Genomic DNA, 21,472 nt, shown 5'->3' with positions numbered 1-21,472 from the left:
CCTTTCATCCTCTCTCCAGGTTCACATGGTTTCCGGAGGCAAGCTTTTATGGAAGTGGACGCCATTCCTCCTTCCAAATACTTCCACTAAAGGGTAGATAAACTAAAACACCAATAGTGAAGCGATTCTTTATGAGAAATTTTAAAATGTAAGAATAAAAGAAGGGTCTTATATTTTGAGTCTTCAGATTTTTTATTTTTTTTTTTATTTTGTGAAGTTCTTTACTTTGGAAAAATAGAAAAGACGACCTCCTTTACTAACAATGAAGTCTTTCACAGCAATTTGTTCTTTAATTCTGAAGGGTTCTATGGCCAATAAAAATAATCTAATCAAGAGACAAAGTAATGATTAAGGAAGAGATCAGAAAATAAAATCTAAATTGAAATAAATAAGTTCATGAAAGTGACAAGAAAGGGTAACTGAGTTTTAATCTGCACTGCATAGTCCCTATAAAAGGGATAAATGATCTGGTTGGTAGTAGAGAAATAAAAACAATTCATTTTGTATATCTGCATAGTCTGTCTTAGACAATAAATATAACTACTTCAGAGTCAAAGGAGTTTTTAAAATATAGTTGCTTGCTATTAATTAATGATCAAGGAGTTGATTTCTCTAAAAATACCTGACAATTTTCATATTATTAGAGTGCATTGCTCTTTGTAATTTTCAATCTAAATGTGCAAAAAGAGCTGGAGTTAGAAAATCAAAAGGGGTGAACTCACTTGGCATTTTGTAAGCAGAAGGAACTGAAGAAAAAATTCAAGCCTCTGTTTGCAATATTTAAGGATGCTTTGGGGGAAAAAATCCAGAAAGCATTAAAAGAAGATGGAAGGAGTACAGAGAGTCACTGTACCAAAAGGAATTGGCTGACAAAAAAGAACTTCATGAAATAATGTATGAGCAAGAGCCTGTGGTTCTGGGGGAAGTTCTAGATACTCTGAATGAATTGGCAGAAAACAAGGCCACAGGAGTTGATGGCATAAGAACTGGACAGCATATATCAACTAGACCTGGCCAACTGATGGGCAATGATGCATATTTGTTCTCATTCTGAAGAAAGGTGACCTGACAGAGTGAGGAAATTATAGAACAGTATCATTAATACCACACGCAAGCAAGATCCTGCTAAAAATTACCCCAAAACAAATGGAACAGCATAACAACAAAGAACTGCCAGATGTGTAGGCTGGATTTAGAAGAGACCATGGTAGTAGGCATTTTATAGCTAATGTCTGACGGATCTTGGCTGAAAAGAGAGTACCAGAGTAATGTCTATCTGTGTTTCATTGACTGTGGATCACAATAAACTGTGGCTAGCTGAGAAGAATGGGAATTCCAGAACACTTGATCTTGCTTGAACACTTGACCTATACTTGAACCAGGAGGCAGTTTAAAGAACAGAGCAAGGAAACAGTGCATGGTTCAAAAAATGGGAAGGGTGTATGACAGGGGTGTGTCCTATCGCCATACCATTTTAATCTATACACAGAACACATCATCCAGGAGGCTGGGCTTTATAAGAAGGAATGTGGCATCAGGATTGGAGGAAGACTCATCAACAACCTGCATTCTAGAGATGCAACAAACTTGCTTGCTAAAACTCAGTAGGACCTGAAGCGCTTTCTGCAGAAGGTCAGGTACTGCAGCCTTCAATATGGCTTGAAGCTCAAAATAAAAAAAAAACAAAGATCCTTACCACTGGGCTGATTGGCAGAATCATGATAGATGAAGAGACTGATATTGTTATCAACGTCTGTTTGCTTGGCTCCACAATCAACACTCTTGGTACCAGCATCAAGGAAATAAAAAACCTAACTACATTGGGAAAACATGCTGTCAGAGACCTCTCTAGAATACTGAAGAGCAACGATGCTAGTCTAGAGATTAAGGTGCACCTTATCCAGGCCATGGTCTTCACAACTACATGCTATGCATCAGAAAGCTGGGCAATGACTAGGGATGACAAAAGGAAAAGTGATGCCTTTGAGCTGTGGTGCTGGAGAAGAGTATTGAATATACCATGGACAGCTAGGTGAACAAACAAGTTCATCCAGGAGAGGGTTAAACCAGGCTGCTTCTTGGAGGCAAGAATTCTGAAGCTCCTTCTGACATATTGTGGTCATGTTGCAAGGAGTGATCAGTCATTCGTGAGGGACATCATGCTTGGAGGGCTAGCTCAAGATAGTAAGACCCTCAATGAGATGGATTGACTCAAGTGACATGGGTAATGGGGGTAGGTGAGTCAGAGACATAAGACTGGCTGAGGATAGAGGAGGGTTCATAATTGTTGTACATAGGGCATCTACGAATCACAAGCAATTCGATGGCACATAACAATAACAACAATTCTATTAGAGGTAAATTAGAATAAAATTTGCATTCAATATATGTGGTAAGATCAAAATAAACATTCTAACTGAAAAAATCCTAGAAATGTTTTGTAAGAAATTTTTGCATAATTAAATCACAGAAGATGTCTTGAGGTATGACTATTCAAATACATGTTATTTAAATTTTAGACCACTTTTAATACCAGTTTAATTTCATGAATATCTGTTTTGAAGGCATACTGAATTTATTTCAGTATAGAGAGACTATCAATGCCTACCTTGTCATATTATTTAAAACCTAAAGAACAGGATTTTTTAAATTTTTTTAACACGTTATGTTGGAAATACTGTGTTGATTTAATAATCTACATCTATTTAAAGAGTGAGACTAGCACTTGCGCAGTTATTTCAGTAGTTTAAATCATTATTTTGAAAACATTGTGAATCTGTTCCTTTGCAATAGAAAAGATAAACATGCAAGAATTTAGAATTATTTTTAAAATTTAATAAATCTGGTTTTTTTCAGTTTTAAACTCAGTGGCACATTCAAATAATATTTAACATAACTTCATATACATGCATAGACACCTCACAATGAATAATCTTGGTATTTTAAAAAGAATAAAAGGGAAAAACCCCTTGCACAATATCTGCATCTAATCTTTTAAGACTTGTAGCAATCTTTTCAAATTTTAATATTCTTGTCTTAACCCTCCAAATTTTTATTATTTCTACAATGATAGTAAATGGCAAATTTTATTTTAGGCACAAATTTTCCTTTACGTTTTTAACATGTTGCAAAGAGGGACATCATGCTTGGGAGGGTGGAGGGGCAGCACAGGTGAGGAAGACCCTCGATGAGATGGATTAATTCAGTGACTGGGGTAATGGAGGTAGGTGTGTCAGAGACAATAAGATTGGCACAGGATAGAGCAGGCTTTAGGGCTGTTGTACATAAGGTCACTATGAGTTGCAGCGACTCAACGGCACATAACAACAACAACAAATTTTAAAAAGCTTTTTAAAACAATAATTTTATAATTCTTCTCTCCCCTATGTGACTTTTGCACATATCTTCCATCTCATAAAGCCTTTCTAGATTATACAATCAATATCTTCAGTAATCATGGACTTTATGTTTCACTTACAAGATATCATTAAGTAGTCTTCTGAAGTGCTCTTGACATCATCATCATTGTCGTCATCGTCATCATCTTCGGTTTTTATAGTAACTGTAGAACCAGGAACACCACTGGCTCCTTGAATCACAGTTTCTGTATCTGAATTAGTTACAAGCACCTCCTCTGATACCATTGTGGGAGAGTCAACTCCTGAAATACAATCTTGAACCACATGTTCTAAGTGTCCATCAGGACCAGTGACAAGGTCAGCCACAAAAACCTGTTCAGGTACCCTAACAGTTTCTGTAATTAGCTCAGAAGTCAGCATGTGATCACCATCATCTTCCTCTAAATCTTCTTCAATGGCAACATCAGCATCAAGAACAGCTTCAGGAACAATCACACCTTCTGTTACTACATCAGTCTCTGTGATGATATCAGGCCCATGGACAACTTCAGCTGCAAGGCCATGATCAAGAGTTATGCCATCATCTGTGACAACATCAGAAACTAATACAGCTTCAGGAACTGAGACAACAATGTGGTCTCCATCAATATGTGCAGTACCAGCCACTCCAGCCACTATAATACAAACAATTATCCAAAAAGAAACAGTTATTTTATTACTGTATATTAATTTACTTAATGTAGTAGATGACATAAAAATGCTTTTAAATAGTCAATGTTGTTGCTGCTATGTGTCACTGAGTCAGAAGTGATCCTCCAGTGGGTGTTCAAAGACTGACTGTAAATCACACAGGAGGAGACTGCTCATCTTTCTCCCATGGAGCTGTTGATGAATTCGTACCAAGTGTCTTCAAGGTGGTACCTCAACTCCTTATCACCAGAGCTCCCTGACAGTAAAGAGTCCTAGCCAAACAGCATTAATCACTGAAAATTTAGCAAGCATATAAAACCCTCACTAACCAGAAATTGATGAACAGGTTAAAAAATTGCTAATAAAGTATAAATTAATACATTAACATAATGTAAAATACTTTATTTTTAAATTAAAATAAAAGTGTCATGATGAGCTATCCCTACATACCAATGAGAACAGCTAAAGACTGATCAGGCTGCATAGAAACCAGGTCACTCATATCTTACTTAACAATATAAAATGTTATAAACCATTGTATAGAATAGTTTGGCTTTTTTTTAACACAAAATTGAGCATGTACTTAATCACAGAACCTAAAGATTACACTACAGGACATTTTCCCCAGAGGAATAAAAGCAAAAGCTCACACAAAATACTGAACATGAATATTCATAGCAGTTTACAGTAGAAAATACTTGTTGTAGCTAAAAAGATTTTGAAATAAACTTTCAACAAGTTAATAGTTTAAAATCCTACAGCTTCACCATAGAATGAAAAACCTGCATGAACTGGCAGATAATCGCATTAAGTGAAAAAAGCCATTGGCAAAGTTTGTAATATGGTGTAATGTATAAATGAAATCTTCATATATGATTGTTGTTAAGTGCTCTCAAGTTGGTTCCCATTCCTATGTACAAGATAATGAAATATTACTCAGACTTGTATCACTTCATAACCTTTGCTATGTCTGTACTATTATAGCCAGTGTCTATCGATTTCAATAGGATTTCTCTCATTTTCACTGACCCTACTCTATAAGACCAAAGAATCACTGCCTTCAAATCATGTTGCTAGCAAATAGTACTGAATATACCATGGAATGCCAAAAGAACAAACAAATCTGTCTGGGGAAGTACAACCAAGGTGTTCCATAAGCTTTCACTGTGCCTGAAAATCTCAGGTATGAATCACTCCTCCTCTCCTAAAATCCAGCCCCAAGGTGCAAAGCTGGCCAGAAGACACTTAGGTCCTAAGGCAGGAAGAGGGACTGGCCACAAAGCTGCTCGATCAAATGACATTTCCTGTTGGCTAGAGATTATAAATAACCCTGCCCTGCCCTTTATGCGAATGCCATTTTTGGTTTTTTTCTGTCTCAGCCTACCTATGTTGTTATGTGCCTTCGAGTTGCCTGCGAGTCTGTGACCCTATCTATCTACAACAGCCCTAAGCCCTGCTCAGTCCTGTGCCAATCTCATTGTCTCCATCACACCTACTTCGATTACCCAAGTCACGGAATCAATCCACCTCACAGAGGGTCTTCCTCTCCTGCACTGTCCCTCCACCCTCCCAAGCATGATTTCCTTCTCCAGAACTGGTCCCACTTTGCAACATTTCCAAAGTATGTCAGACGAAGCCTCAGAATCCTTATCTCCAAGAAGCAGCTTGGTTTAACCCTCTCCAGGATGAACCTGTTCGTCTATGGTATATTTAATACTCCAACACCACAGCTCAAAGACAATTTTCCTTCTATACTCCCTAGTCATTGTCCAGCTCTCTGACGCACAGAAAGTGATTGAAAATACCATGGCCTGTATCAAGGCACACCTTAGTCTCCAGAGTACACCATTGCTCGTCAGTACTTTGGAGAGGTCCCTAACAGCAGACTTTCGCACTACATTACGTCTTTTAGTTCCGTGGCTATGGAGCCAAACAAACGAAAGCTGTTAACAATTTCAATCTCTTCACCATCCATCCTGATGCTGTCAATTGGCCCAGTGGTGATAATCTTTATCTTCTTGATATTGAGCCTCAATCCATATTGAAGGCTGCAGTCCTTGACCTTCTGCAGCAAGTGCCTCACAGCCTCCAGTGCTGTTTGTTGGCACATTCTCTGGGTTCAAACTAATCAAGGGGCAGAAACCAGAACCTTTCATCTGGCACTGAAACCCAAGAGGGGATTGGGATCTATAGACTGACCCCTCTATCACAGAGAACAGGTCACAGTAGCCAGACAAAGGACATGTTTTGACCTACAGTCTCCAGTTGATGTCCTGTGAATGCATACACTGGTCACTAATCACTACTACTGATAAGTCTCCCTCCCCTAGAGCTTGGTTGATAGAGGAAAAACTCCTCCACAGCCTCTCTTGGTTTTTCTCACTGCCAGGAACCACATGTTGGTCCAAAATGGCTTTTTGTCTTTTCTTTTTTTACCCTAGTCTGTCCTTCCATTCCCCCCTTATCTTACATATTCCAGGGTCTCTTCATGTAGTTTATCATGTTAGTTAACAATTTCTTTTGGGCCAGCTTGTGACATCACCCTAGCTTTTTGTTTTCCTACTCTAAAGATGGGACCGGTCTAAAGTGTACTTCTTACAAAGCCAATTGTCATCCACTCCACTTAGCCTCTAGCTCCCCCTCATCATCATCTTTTCCAACTCCCTTAGGCTTTTTATCTTCCCTGCCGCCATCATGCTCAAAAGTACCTGCTTCTTATCATCTACTGTCCCCTCTCCAAGCACCTCTGGTACTATTGCTATCCACTAACCTTCCCCACCTCCTGAACCCCGTGAGTCCCTGTCCCACTGTCTCAAACCCTAATATCTATCCTCCATTCCTACCCACCCAACTCTCTCCCCTTCTTCAAAACCTCAGCAAAAGCCTCTTCTAGTTCCTTTCTCTTCTCCCACACACACCCATTCAGGCATCATCTTTGGCCCAAGTCCTACCCTCACTTCGGTGCATGTGTTGGAGTGTCCCTTTGAAAAGTAGCAGAAACACAAAGTATTGTTAGGGTTCATGTTACTTTTTTCTCTCACTGACCTCTCTCATATCAACTAAAGACTTGGCTCATTTAAAAAAAATCCTACTTTTTATTAAAATTTCAGAACCTCAACCAAGCTTATGAACTAACCTGCAATGACTTATGTTATCCTTTCTTCCACCCTCACTCCAGAAGATATAAATCATTATTTAGACTCTAGCTCAGGTGCAAGCCCACATGATTCATCCCTAGGCTCTTGCCCAGCCTACTGGTGCAGAAGCAGTCTCTAACCAGGACCTCTACTAAAATTGCCAGGATGGGTATCCTAAATGCAGCCATGGAGACCACATAATTATGTGCCTCACTGCAGGACTTAAAAAGGGTGTTCACAAAGCAGATAACTATAAAAAGCTTTCAGAAATTACCTAGGTCCTGATAAAAAATTCAGCCCTCTTTCTCACTTAACCAAAGCCATGAAAAATTTTACCAATCTAGAAACAGCTAGACCAGAGGAAATTACTATTTGAAATCTCCAGTTTATCTCCCAATCATCCCAATACTCGGGGCAAGCTTCAAAAGCTTGGTAACAGTCCTCAAACCCCATAAAAGCTTCTCAATTTAGCCTTTGAAGTTTTTAATAATTGTGAAAAAGAATGTAAACGACAGAAGCAAGCAGAGTTTCAAATGCTTGACTCCGCCACCAGAGACCCTGTGGGCACACATGTCCATAGCTCTACCCAAAAATCTTTTGGTGATTTACCCCCACGAGGTGCCTGTTTCAAGTGCAGCAATGAAAGCCACTGGTCTAAGCACTGCCCTTAAACAAGTAAGCCACTCTGGCTGTGCCCCCGCTACAGAGGGCCCCACTGGAAGTTGGACTGTAGGCAGACTGAGCAAATTCTGCCTCCATCCCTTCCTGAGCGGACCAGATCTTCCTACTCAGATCTCATCAGGCTTGCTGCTGAAGACTGAAAGTGTCCTGGAATGATGCCTCAGCAACTATCATCACTTTATCCAAGCCAAGGGTAATCCTGATGGTAGCAGTTAGGCCAATATACTTCCTAACTGATACTGGGATAACCTATTCTGGTCTGCCTGAGTTTTGGGGACCCACCAAACCCTCCCAAGTCTCTATTATGGGGATTAATGGAAAAGTCTGAAGCCCCTAGGTTACTCCTCAACTCCACTCTTCCCTACACACTTTTCCCTTCTTCCATTCCTTCCTAGTTCTGCCCTCATGTCCACTCCTACTCCTCTCCTAGGCAAGAACATATTCACTAAACTCCATACCACTCTCCACTTCCACCCCTTGCCCTCATTATGCCCAATCAGTACATCCTGACCCCTCCAGTTCTTGTCTTTTTCTCCTACTCCTCCAACAACACCATACTGAGCCTGTAATACCATTTCCTTTTCCTCCATCTATTTTCAATCCTGTTGTCTGGAATTTGTCTACAACCTCTGTAGTGAAGCATCAAATCCCGTCTTGTATTACCCTGAAAGAGTCCACCCAATTCCAGTCTCAGAAACAGTATCCAAACCCTCAGGTATCTCTCATAGGCCTAACATCTATTATTTCTCACCTTCTAATCAAGCTAATCAATCACCTACTCTGACCAACTAACTCCTCCTTTATTACACCCATCCTTCTTTTCAAAAAACACACAAAAAAAATCACAAACCAAAACAGATGGAACCTATAGTATAGTCCAAAACCTCAATCATTAAACAAGCTGTACTTCCAGTGCACCTGGTAGTTTCCTCGGTCCCCTCCAATACCACCTACTTTTCTGTTCTAGACTTAAAAGATGCCTTTTTTTCCACTATTCCTTTAGACTCTCTCAAGATCTCTTTGTCTTCACATAGGAGGACACTGATACCCACTTCACATCAACTCACATGATATGTATTACCTCAGGGTTTCAGAGATAGTGCCCACTTTTTCAGTCTGTCCCTAAAATTGTCTACTCTCCTTCAATATGTTGATGGTCTGCAATGCCCATACTTTCTCTCTCTTAAAACTTTTTAGCAGAACGAGGGTACTATGTCTCCTCAAAAAACAGTACAAAAACGCACTTCTGTCACCTACCTGGGCCTATCCCTTATCTTACAAACCTGAGAGCTCACCACCAGTCAGTCACAAATCCCTTCTCTAGTTCCTCCCACTCCAAAAACGTAACAAGAAATTCTTTTTCCCAGGACTGGTGGGATTCCCTTCAGGCTCTAGGTTCTCTCTTTTGCTCTACCTGCCAAACTGCTATACCAAGTGGCTAAAAGTACCCTCCACAAGACTTTAAACTCTGCATGTCCTATTATCCAACCTTTCCATCTACTCCGAAACCCTCTGGTCTCTGCCCATCCTTACTTTTTTAAAAATAAAAAAATTATTCTATTAATTTTAATGAACATTTTCAGAGATTTTGGATTTCCAATCATTCATTGTTGCATTTTTCTCCCTGTCCAACCCTCCCCTCAGTTCGCTCTTGTCTTTGAAAAGTAAAAGAAAAATTCCTTCATTGGTATACAATCCCCCACCCCTACCCCAAGTACACTCCACTAAGCAACCTTCATTCTGGATTCTTGTCGTAACCATAATACCCAATCATATATCACTTTTAAACTGTTCTCTCCCTAATCTGTTTTAATGCAGTATACATGATTTATCCAATTCTTCCTCAATCTCACCCCAACTCTGCTGTCAGTCCTGTTCTACAACAGTGGCACTATGTAGTATTTGTCCTTTTGTGACTGAGATATTTCACTCAGCATAATTTCAGACTTTACTAAGTCCTTCTCTCTCTACACCAACGAGCAATTTGGGTGTCATAACTGAGTCCAAAGGGCCCATTCTACAAGTAGTCACTTACCTCTCTAAACAACTCCAGATCAATATTCTCATATAGCCTACTTGCCTCCAAACATTAGGAGCAGCTGCTGTACTCATCCTTGAAAGTCAAAAAACACTTTCCTTCCATGCCAGTCCAACAGTTTATTCAACCCATAACATAAAAAATGTTAGCTCACTACTGTATGCTGAGCCTATCTCTCCCCATGGCTCCTCCAACTTATGATCCATTCATAGAAAACACCCCTTATCACCCAGCCGTCAATTAAACCCTGACACACTTAACTGAAACTACCAATATTCTCTCAAAATCCTGCACATTTCTGAGTAGACACTGTTCAAACCTTTCTTATACAGTCTCCACAAACCTAACAACCAATCAACTGACCAACCAACCCCTCCCACACACTTCTTTTACCTGGTACATTAATAGCAGCTTCTTTCTACATAAAAAAAAAATCAGTATGTTGGCTATGCAATAGAATTGCTTCTTTATACTACTGAAGCCAAGACACTTTCCTTAGACACTATCTCCCAAAAGGCTGAGGCCTTAGTTCTTAGCTGGGCTCTTACTCTGGCAGCTGAACAGGTTAACACAAGACTGTTGTTATGCATTTTATGTAGTATACTCAAACTCATCCATCTGGTAAGAATGGTGTTTCCTAACTGCAAAAAAAACTCCTATCATAAATAGCTCTCTCATTAACAAATTCTTTCCAGCTGCCAAGCTCTTACAAAAGGCAGCCATCATTCACTTCAGTGACCATCAACTCCAGACAATGCTTTATCAGCTAGAAATGCCTTAACCGACCAAATATCAAATAAGTGGCCCTGTGATCAGTGCAAGGTCAGTTTTTGTCCTTGTCCTTATTCTCTCTTTATTCCTCCTCAGAAAAAGAAAGCTTCGACACCCAAAACTTCCAGAAGCAAGGAATGTGGTATGTTAAAGAAGGGCACTTTGGTCTTCCTTACTCTCAAAAAAATCTCCATCCTCCGAAGTCTCCACAACTCTTTCCACTTTGGTTACAAATCTCTTCTTATAATTTCTCTGTCCAGTTCTCATTTGCTCTCACCTTTCCAGCTGTGTTCAAGAAGTTACTCTTGCTCTATCTGCCACTCAGTGTCACCTCAGGGTTCTCTCCAGCCACTACCTTTTCCTACCTACCAGGTCTGGGGCCATGTAGCAGGACAAAATTGGCAAGTAGACTTCACTCACAAGCCACCCAATAAACAGCTCCACTATCTTCTAGTTTTAGTCTGTACATTCTCCAGGTGAGAAGGATTTCCAACAACTTCAAAAAGTGCAAATACCATCACAAAAACTCTCATCATGCATGTAATCCCTTGCTTCAGGCACCCTGCATCCACTCAGTCTGACAATTAGCCTGCCTTTATCAGCCAAGTAATCAAAATGTCTCTATAGCTTTAAGAATAAAGTAGATTGTCTGCATCCTCCACAGACTTCATATAAAGTAGAAATGGTCAACTCTGTTCTTAAGGTAAAACTCACCAAGCTTGCTCAAAAACTCCATCCGTCTTGGCAAAATAAAATTTTCTTGCACTCATGAGGCTCTGTGCCTCACCAAAAGCCTCCTCTCCTATAGTCCTTTTGAAATCATGTATGGTGTAACCTCCATCTTACAACCTCCTTTTCTGCATGATTTTAAACCCCTCAGTAACTATGTCCCTTCCCTAAGGGTGGAACATCCATGAAGCAGCAAATGAAGTCATGTCCAATATCTCCTCATCCTCTCAACACAACTATCTTGTAAGTGTTCATCTGCCAACCTAATCCTCAGAAAAGCTGCAACAAAAGTGTATTTAACCTTACACTGTGTGCTCAGCATTCCAACTGCAGTTAAGAGTTCAAAGACTTCCTCACTGGATCCACCACACCATAATCAACCCCGTTCCAGTAGCTGTTTAAATCCCCAAAACACTAACAGCTAAGTAGTCATCTGAACCATCTCCTCCACTAAGCTTAAACAAACTCAGGTATCAGTATAACTCCTCTCACCACAATCTATCACTGATAGCCACCAAACTGTTATCCACACCAAGTTGTCAAAGAGTGTTATCAGCCTTTCTGTTAAAATGGAAGAGTGGTACAATTGTATACAGAACTGTTGTTGTTAAGTGCCCTCATAGTAGGCAACTCATAGCAACCCTATGAACAGAAGTCCTGGACAGTTGCAAGTTGCGTGACTTTCATCCTTTCTCTGTGTTCTTAGAGTTTCCCCAAGGCAAGCTATTTATGGAAGTGGATGCCACTCCTGCTTCCAAGCTTGTTTTAGCCAGGGAGAGCCAACACACACTGTCTGCCATGGGTAACAATAATCGCATTTGACACGTTGAGTGTCACAGTGTTTGGCTTCATAGGCACCACAACTTGCCTCTGTACGCAAGTGGACACACCAGGGCTACATGACCTAAAAGAATGTTTCACCAAAAACAATTAAAGACAGGCCTGAGGGCCCTACAGGATTTTAATCTACCCCCTGGTAGCAAGCTCCACTGGCTCCACCCTTACTTCCCCTTAGTTTAGGGCTGTGGGCTGCCCACCTATTTCTGAAAGGCAAGAAAGAGTAGTAACAGCAAAAAGGACTCCAGAAACTTCCCTTGCCTTGACTGCCACAAAAGTGGAGCCGCCATAGAGATGTCAGCCATCCCGCCAGTCAGCCAGCTGACTTCCAGAGTGGACTATGTTAAAAAAAAATCCTGCTATACCATTAATCCCTGTTGTTTATCCCTGCCTAAGCAATATTTATTCTCTTGCAGCTTTCAGTATGGACTGAGGCTCAATGTCAAGAAGACAAAGATTCTCACCACTGGACCAATTGGCAGCGTCAGGATGGATGGCGAAGAGATTGAGATTGTTCACAGCTTCAGTTTGCTCGGCTTCGCAGTCAACACTCTTGGCACCAGCAGTCAGGAAATCAAAAAGTGTATCGCGATGGGAAAATCTGCTGTTAGGGACCTCTCTAGAGTACTCAGGGGCAACAGTGTCTCTCTGGAGACTAAGGTGCGCCTGATACAGGCCATGGTTTTTGCAATCGCTTGTTATGCATCAGAGAGTTGGACAATGACTAGGGAGGACAGAAGGAGAGTGGATGCTTTTGAGCTGTGGTGCTGGAGAAGGGTACTGAATGTACCATGGACTGCCAGGAAAACAAACAGATTTATCTTGGAGAGGATAAAACCAAGCTGCTCCTTGGAGGCAAGGATTCTGGGGCTTCGTCTGACATACTTTGGACATGTTGCCAGGAGGGACGGGTCCTTGGCGAGGGACATCATGCTTGGGAGGGTGGAGGGACAGCGCAGGAGGGGAAGACCCTCTATGAGATGGATTGATTCGGTGACTGGGGTAATCGGGATGGGTGTGTCAGAGGCGGTGCGGTTGGCGCAGGACAGAGCAGGGTTTAGGGCTGTTGTGCATAGGGTCGCTATGAGTCGGAAATGACTCGACAGCACATAACAACAACAACGCCCTCCCCTGGTTAGGCCTGAAGTAATTAGTTAGAAAGTGACACTGTTACATCCTTTTTCCTATCCCCACGTAAATATGGGAATAAGTAAGCCTTTATTTGGGCCCGAAAGCCCGAGGGGATTAATCACGGCTCCTCTCCTAAAGCCCAGTCCCCACATGTGCAAACATGGCACGAAGACACTTAGGTTCTGAGGCCAGAAGAGGGGCCAGCCTAAGAAATACTAGCTGCTGATTCAAATGGCATTTCTTGTTGACTAGAGATTATAAATACCCCTGTCCTGCCCTTTGTGCCAGAAATTAATTTTGGCCTCAGACCAAACTAGGCACAAATTTAAAAAATGTTTCTCTACATGGCGTTCACTGTTGGCATGTTCTCTAGGTTTGGATAATCTTCAACAATACTTTTCTTCACTGGAGGAAGACTCCTCAACCTCTATTATGCAGATGTGACAATCTTGCTTGCTGAAACTGAGGAGGACCTAAAGCATTTCCAGTAGAAAGTCAAGGATTATAATCTACAAAAGGGATTGAAAATCAACATCAAGAGGACAAAGATTCTCATCACTGGGACAACTGGCAGCATTATGATGGAGAAGACATTGAGGTTGTTAATAATTGCCGCTTACTAGGCTCCACAATCACGATTCTTAGCACCAGCAGCCAGAAAATCAAGACAAATTACATTGGGAAAGGCTGCTATCAGAGACCTCTCCAAAGTGCTAAAGAGAAATTATGTTATCTAGAGAATAATGTACACCTGATCCAGGCCATGATCTAAACAATTACTTGTTATGTATAAGAGAGCTAGATAGTGACTAAAAATTACAGAACAATCATCAATGCTTTTGAGTTTTAGTGCCGGAGAAGAGTACTAAATATACCATGGACCTCCAAAAGAACAGATCTACCTCGAAGAGGGTGAAACCAAGATTCATGTTGGGCATGAGGCCAGGAGGAACCAGTCCCTGGAGAAAAACACCATGCTTGGAATGGTGGAGAGAAAGCAAAGGAGAGGAAGACTGTCTTGAGATGGACTGACACAGTAATCGGGACAACGGAATTAGATGTGAGTCAGTGAGCAGCTCAGGATAGGGCAGAGTTCAGAGCTATTATAACGTAAGGTCGCACTTAACAATGACATCATTTGATAATCTCCATATTGTGTTGGATTGCCTTTTTTAAAAAGACTATTGTGACTTTAACACAAGTTTACAGAAAAACTCCATTTCCATTCATTCGTTGTTGCATATTTTTTCCCTCACCCCACTGCCCAGTTCACATTTCTCTTTAAAAAATTCATTCATTGTTGTGCACTTTCCTCCCTTGACTCCACTCCAGTCCACCTTCCTATGCATCTCTTATTCTGCACTGTTGTCATGCAAATAATGGCTAAACATATATTTGTTTCAAACACTTCATTTCCTAATACATTCCAATGCAGTATTCATTATTTATCCCTTTTCTTAAGTTTCCCCCCAGCCTCCAATGTCTGTGTCCCTTTTATTTGTCCTTTTGTGACTGAGATATTTCAGTCAGCAAAATGTCCTCTCCAGGGTAACCCATTTTGTATAGTATTTAATGAGTTCCCTGTGTTTCAATGCTGCGTAGTATTCCATTCTGTGAATATAACACAGCTTCTCTATTCTTCTGTTGATGGGCACTTGGGTTGTTTCCATCTTTTTGTTATTGTAAACAATGCAGTAATAAACATGACTGTGCATGTATCAGTTTGGGTAGAAGTTCTGGATTTTTTAGGGTATATTTCCAGTAGTGCAATTATTGGGTCAAATGGTATTTCTAATTTTTGAGAAAGTGCCATACTGCCTTCCATAGTAGTTGCACCATTTTACAGTGCCACCAAGAGTGAATAAGGGTTCCAGTTTCTCCATAACCTTGTTAGCATTTGTTGTTGGCTGCGCTGTTGAACTTTGCTATTGTTGCTGGGGTGAGATGGTATCTCCTAGTTGTTTAGATTTGAATCTCTTTTAGAGCAAGGGATTTTGAAGATTTCTTCAGGTGTTTGTTCGCCATCTGAATGTCTTATTTGGTAAAGTGTCTGTTCAAATCCTGTGCCCATTTTGTGTTCAGGTTGTTTATCTTGTTGAGGTGCTGGAGTATTCTATAAATTCTAGATTTACATCCGTTATCAGACATGTCATTACCAAATTAATTTTTTTTTTTGCAGACTGTGGCTTTCTTTTTTTTTTAGCCTGATGGAAAAGTTTCTGGATGTACATAGGGATTTGATTCTTGCAAGAGCCAATTCTTCTGTTTTATTTTCTCATGCTTGTAGGATTTTCAGGATGCTTAGGAGACTGTTCATGTTGTGGATTAGAACTTCTGGAATTCTTCCAAGGTTTACTCTGATGAAGTTTATAGTCCTTGGTTTTATTCCTCGGTCCTTGATCAACTTTGAGTTGGTTTTTGAGTATGGTGTGAGGTGTGGGTCTTGCTTGAGTTTTCTGCAGTTTTCCAATTTTGTCAACACCATTTGTTAAAGAGATTTTAATTTCCCCACTTACCTGATTTCATCTCCTTATCAAAAATAAGTTAACCATATGTACATGAGCTGATTTCTGGGTTCTCAATTCTATTCCATTGATCTATGTGTACCAGTACCACGCTGCCTTGACCACCATTAGCAGAGTAGTAGGATTTGTAATCAAGTAGTATATCTTACCTTGTTTTTCATTTTCAGAAGTGCTTCAATTATTCAGGGATTCTTTACATCCCAGATAAAACTGGGAAACACCTTTTCCAATTCGTTGAAGAATGGAATTAATATTTGTATTAGGATTGCACCAAACTTTTTTTATTAAAATGACATTTAATTAGGATTGCACCAAACTTTTATACTGCCTTTGATAAAATTTTCATTTTCACAATATTGAGTCTTCCTATCTATGAACTTCCTTGTATGCGTGTAGATATTATTCTGTCCCTGACAATATTGTACTTCAAGACGGATCTAGCAATGACTTTTTTAACTATGAAAGCAACTCCATTTGTCCTCACTTTTTCATCTCCAGAGTAATATATCATATGGTCATCCGACTCAAAATGCCCCATGCCAGTCCATCTCATCTCACCAATGCCTAGTATGTCAATATTTATGCGTTCCATTTCTTCCTTAACAATATCTAATTTTCCTACATTCATGGTTCTCACATTCCATGTCCCAATCACCAGTGTCTGCTTACAACTGTTCCTCTTCCTTTGTATTTCCATACTTGAAAACTCAACCTCCTTTGCCGTTTCTGTTATCTAAATGTGTTCTGTTGTACATAGGGTTTTCAGAGGCCTGCTATTTCAGAAGTGGATGGCCAATCCTTCTTCCTAGTCTGTCTCAACGTGAATGTTCAGATTTAGAGAATTATCAGACAGACCAGCAAGTTAAAGGTATATCCCTTATTGTGGAGTTAACTTTAGTGTCAGTGTTGTCCCTGCCTTTCTCACACGTGTCTTTGCCCACTTATTTCCTGCTTCACCATCCACCAGGATACCCATCCACTTCTACCCCTTCCCTTCACATCTATCTCCCTTTCACAAGCCCTCCATCTAATAACTTATATATGAAGCTTCCATGGCTTCTGTGATTTCAAACACATCAGCTGATGGTAGTTCCTTATGTTGGGATCAGTGTCTCTGAAGTTTAGTCGTAATGTTTCCCGAGCAAAGGTGATGCACCCTGTAGAACTGGTGTGTAGATAGGCTTTTCTTGGCCCGACGGCCTGTGAATGCCGCGGGGTTTTGGCGTCTTCGATTACCTGGGAAGATGGGATGGGTCTGCGGGGTCTGAGGCTGTCCTCTAAGCTGCCCAACTTCAGCTAGTCAGATGCCTAACCCCTCCTCTGAGCGTCCTGCCAGAACGAATGTCGTGAGGTTTAGTCGTCTAAAAAAATTGGGAAGGGCGTACACCAGGGATGCATCCTATCTCCATACCTTTTCAACCTATATGCAGAACAGATTATCCGGGAGGCTGGGCTCTATGAGGAGAAATGTGGGGTCAAGATTGGCAAACGATTTATCTACAATCTGCGTTATGCAGATGACACAACCCTGCATGCTGAAACTGAAGAGGACCTGAAGCGCCTGCTGCAGAGTGTCAAGGACTGTAGCCTACAATATGGATTGAGGCTCAATGTCAAGAAGACAAAGATTCTCACCACTTGACCAACTGGCAGCATCAGGATGGATGGTGAAGAGATTGAGATTGTACACAGCTTTAGTTTGCTTGGCTCCATAGTCAACACTCTTGGCACCAGCAGCCAGGAAATTAAAAGGCGCATTGCAATGGGAAAGTCTGCTGTTAGGGACCTCTCCAAAGTGCTGAAGAGCAATGGTGTCTCTCTGGAGACTAAGGTGCGTCTGATACAGGACATGCTCTTCGCAATCACCTGTTATGCATCAGAGAGTTGGACAATGACCAAGGAGGATAGAAGGAGAATTGATGCCTTTGAGCTGTGGTGCTGGAGAAGAGTATTGAGAATACCATGGACTGCTAGGAAAACAAACAGATTTGTCCTGGAAAGGGTTAAACTGGGTGGCTCCTTGGAGGCAAGGATTCTGAGGCTCCGTCTAACATACTTTGGACATGTTGTGAGGAGGGACTGGTCCTTGGAGAGGGACATCATGCTTGGGAGGGTGGAGGGACAGCACAGGAGAGGAAGGCCCTCTATGAGGTGGATTGATTCAGTGACTGGGATAATTGGGATGGGAGTGTCGAAGACAGTGTGATTGGCACAGGACAGAGCGGAGTTTAGGGCTGTTGTACATAGGGTCGCTATGAGTCGCAGGCGACTCCACGGCACAGAACAACAACAACATCTATGAACATGATATATTCTTCCGTTTTCCAGATATTTTATTTTTTCTTGTAGTAATGTTTTCCAATTTTGTTTCAATAGGCCTTTTGTGTTACGAGTTACATTTTTCTCTCAAGTATTTGTGGTTAACTACTGTGACAGATACTGCTTTTTTTAGCTGCAATTCTGTATTATCTTTGTCACTGTAGAGAAATTAATTTTTGTATGTTGATCTTGTATCCCACCACTTTCCTGAACTTCATTACTGAGTCTTTAGGGATTTCTACTATACTATTATCTGCATATAATTTTACCTCCTCTTTGCCAATATAGATACCTCTTACTTCCTTGTCTTGTCTTACTGCTACTGCTAAGACTTCCACTACCATTCTGAATAGGAGAGGTGATAGTGGGCATCCTTGCCTAATTTCTGTTCTCAAAGGGAATGCCTTAAATCTCCATTGAAAATGCAGGCTCCGGGTTTTGCATTACTTTTTTACTATGTTAAGGAAATTCCTCTCTATACCTATTCTGTTGATAATTTTTATCATGAAAGAGTGTCAGATTTTGTCACAGGACATTTATGCATCAATTGATAAAATCATGTGGTTCTTGTTCCTTATTAATGTGATTAATTACATTGATTATTTTTATGTTGAACCATGCTTGCATATCTGTTATGCACCTTATTTTGTCATGGTGAATTATTTTGTTGTACTATTGGATTCTATTGGCCAGAATTTTATTCAGGATTTTGACATCTATGTTTATAAGAAATACAAGCCCACAGTTTTCTATTTTAGTGGTGTCTTTATCTGACTTTGATATCAAGGATATGTTTGCTTCATAAAATGAGTGTGGGAGAATACCATCTTTTTTCTATTTTCTGAAATATTTTATTTAGAAATGGTGACAGTTCTTCTCTGACTGTATGATAAAATTCACTTGTAAAACCATCTGGTCCAGGGCCTTTTTTGTTGTTGTTGTAACTTGTTTTATTACCTTTTCAATTTCTTCTTTTCTAATGTGTCTGTTCAATTGTTCTATTTTGGTGTCATTTAGGTAGGCTGTGAGTTTCTAAATATTTGTCCATTTCCTCTAAGTTTTTATATTTGAGTATAGTTTTTTTAATATTCTATTTTTAAACCTTATATTTTAGTTTCATAATTAAGAAAGTCATTTCTAGACCCATCGTGAAATACAATGTGAGCAACACGATAATATCCATACACATACAAGGAAGTCCAGTGAATATCACTATAAGTCAAATATATGCACCAACAACTAGAGCCAAAGAGGAGGAAATAAAATATTTCTACCAACTTTTGCAGTCAGAAGTTGATCAAACATGCAATCAAGATGCACTGATAATAATGAACGACTGGAATGCAAAAGTTGGGAACAGGGAAGAAGGATCAGTAGCTGGAAAATACACGCTCAGTGAGAGAAATGAGGCTAGATTCAATGACTTATTTATTGCAAATACCTTCCATAAGAAACATAGACAAGCCGGAACACCGTGCCAGCCGGAACGCCAAGCCAGCTGCAAAGAGACCCGGGAAGAGCAACAGTCTGCCATTCACCGAGGAACTCCAGAGGAGCAAACACCGTGTGACCCCAGAGGAGCGACGACTACCCACCACTGTGTGATACCCCTGCAACCCGAGCCTGCGTAACCCCCCAACACACAGGGTGGCACTGCATAAACCCCCAGCAGTGACCAAGCCCCACCTCTACCTCTTGGTGGTAGTGTCCAAGCCCTGTGCACCTTTGTCCCCCTAGTCACTTGCTTTCCCCCCTCTTTCCCGGCCCCCCTTGCAGCTCCACAACCACACACCTCAGTCCCCGCCACAGCCCCGTGATTTCAGGGCCGCACCACGGATCCAGCCATCACCTGGAGCTATCTGCCGAGCTGCTGTGGAACTAATCTGGCAGGAGAAAGGCCAGTAGGATCCTGGCTGGGTTCACTGGGGCATTGCTGATTACATGGGAGAGCACTTAAGGGCATGCCCACTGGTGGGGAATTTGGCTGAGCTCTCTTGGGCTACACCAACTGCCCAAAACAAGAGAGCCAGCTGGCTTCTGTGGACTCTGCAGACCAGTCAGAGGCTAGTGGGTCGGTGGGAATTTGACCTTGACTTTTTGGATCCTGTCGGATCCAGGACTCTGCTGGAGAAGGGACTGTTGTGTGAGGGCACCTGAGTAAGAGCCACCAGGCAGGGAACAATGAGAAAACCATTGGGTAGGAAAGGGACAGCAGGAATTTGAGTAGGGACCTCAATAATGAGCACATTGAGACAGAAGAGGATTCAGCAAGGTTCCCCAACTGTTTGACCTGCCCTTGAAATCACCCCAAACCTTTCTCTGCTCACCCCATTTGCCTCCACCCCAGTGCCTACATGTCTGGGCAATTAACTTGCCTTTAATTAGGAGCACCTTGACCTGTCTTACCAAGAAGAGATTGCCCTAGCAGGCTCTGAATTGAAATTTCTCTTAAGTCAGAAATCCCGAGAAACGCACAAGTTCGGTAGCTGCCCAACTGATCTCAAGAGCATTGTCTTCGGATCAAGAACATATCAACATCTCGAAGAAAACAAACTATCCCACACAATACAAAAGAGCAAAGCAAGATGTCACTCACAAAGGGCGGCACAGTATCAGTGGATTTCCTGAATCCAGAAAGTCTCATGGAACTTTCTGACACAGAATTTAATAAAAGAGGAGTGACTGAATATATCCTATGGATGAAAGACAAACTTAATAAATTACAGGATACTACAAGCAAAGACCAGGAGTACCTAAAAAAAAATGCAGAACATTGCGGAGGAAAAAAAAGAGGCATTAGCAGCACTGGAAAAACAAGAATCCACCATTCAAAATATAAGATCAAATGTTTCAGAGGCTGTCAACATGATGGAAGGACATATGAGCAGAATTGATGACATGGAACACAGAATTAGGGAAAGTGAAGACAAAATTGTCACCACTGATCTGCTAGAGCAAAAAGCAGACTCAAAAAAGAAGGAAAAAGAAGAAAACCTAAGAATAATTTGAGACATCATAAAAAAAAATAACATGCGCATAACTGGAATCCCAGAAAAGGAAGAAGCAAGTAAAGTCACTGAAAAAGTTGTGAAAGAATTACTAGAGGAAAACTTCTCTGGCATAATGAAGAATGAGAGAATATGTATTCAGGAAGCTCAAAGAACACCATAGAGATTAGACCCCAAAAGAAAAACATCAATGCATATAATAGTTAAATTTGCCAGAATCAAAGATAAGGAGAGAATCCTGAAAGCA

The 21,472-nt window shown here is 40.9% G+C and overlaps 1 protein-coding gene across 1 annotated transcript in view; it reads right to left on the bottom strand.

The window, feature by feature from the left end:
• Positions 1–21,472, bottom strand: part of ZNF711 (zinc finger protein 711) — a 111,637-nt gene that overhangs the window by 26,375 nt on the left and 63,790 nt on the right. Inside the window, exon 2 of the mRNA XM_006902554.1 lies at positions 3,479–4,033. Coding sequence (XP_006902616.1) covers positions 3,479–4,033 — 555 coding nt within the window. The remainder of the gene's footprint in view (positions 1–3,478; positions 4,034–21,472) is intronic.

Source organism: Elephantulus edwardii, unplaced genomic scaffold (genome assembly GCF_000299155.1).
Source record: "Elephantulus edwardii isolate Elephantulus edwardi_28Jun2011 unplaced genomic scaffold, EleEdw1.0 scaffold00428, whole genome shotgun sequence".
Lineage (NCBI taxonomy): Eukaryota > Metazoa > Chordata > Mammalia > Macroscelidea > Macroscelididae > Elephantulus > Elephantulus edwardii.
Note: the sequence above shows the minus strand (reverse complement) of the source record. Positions and strands in the feature narration are given on the sequence as shown.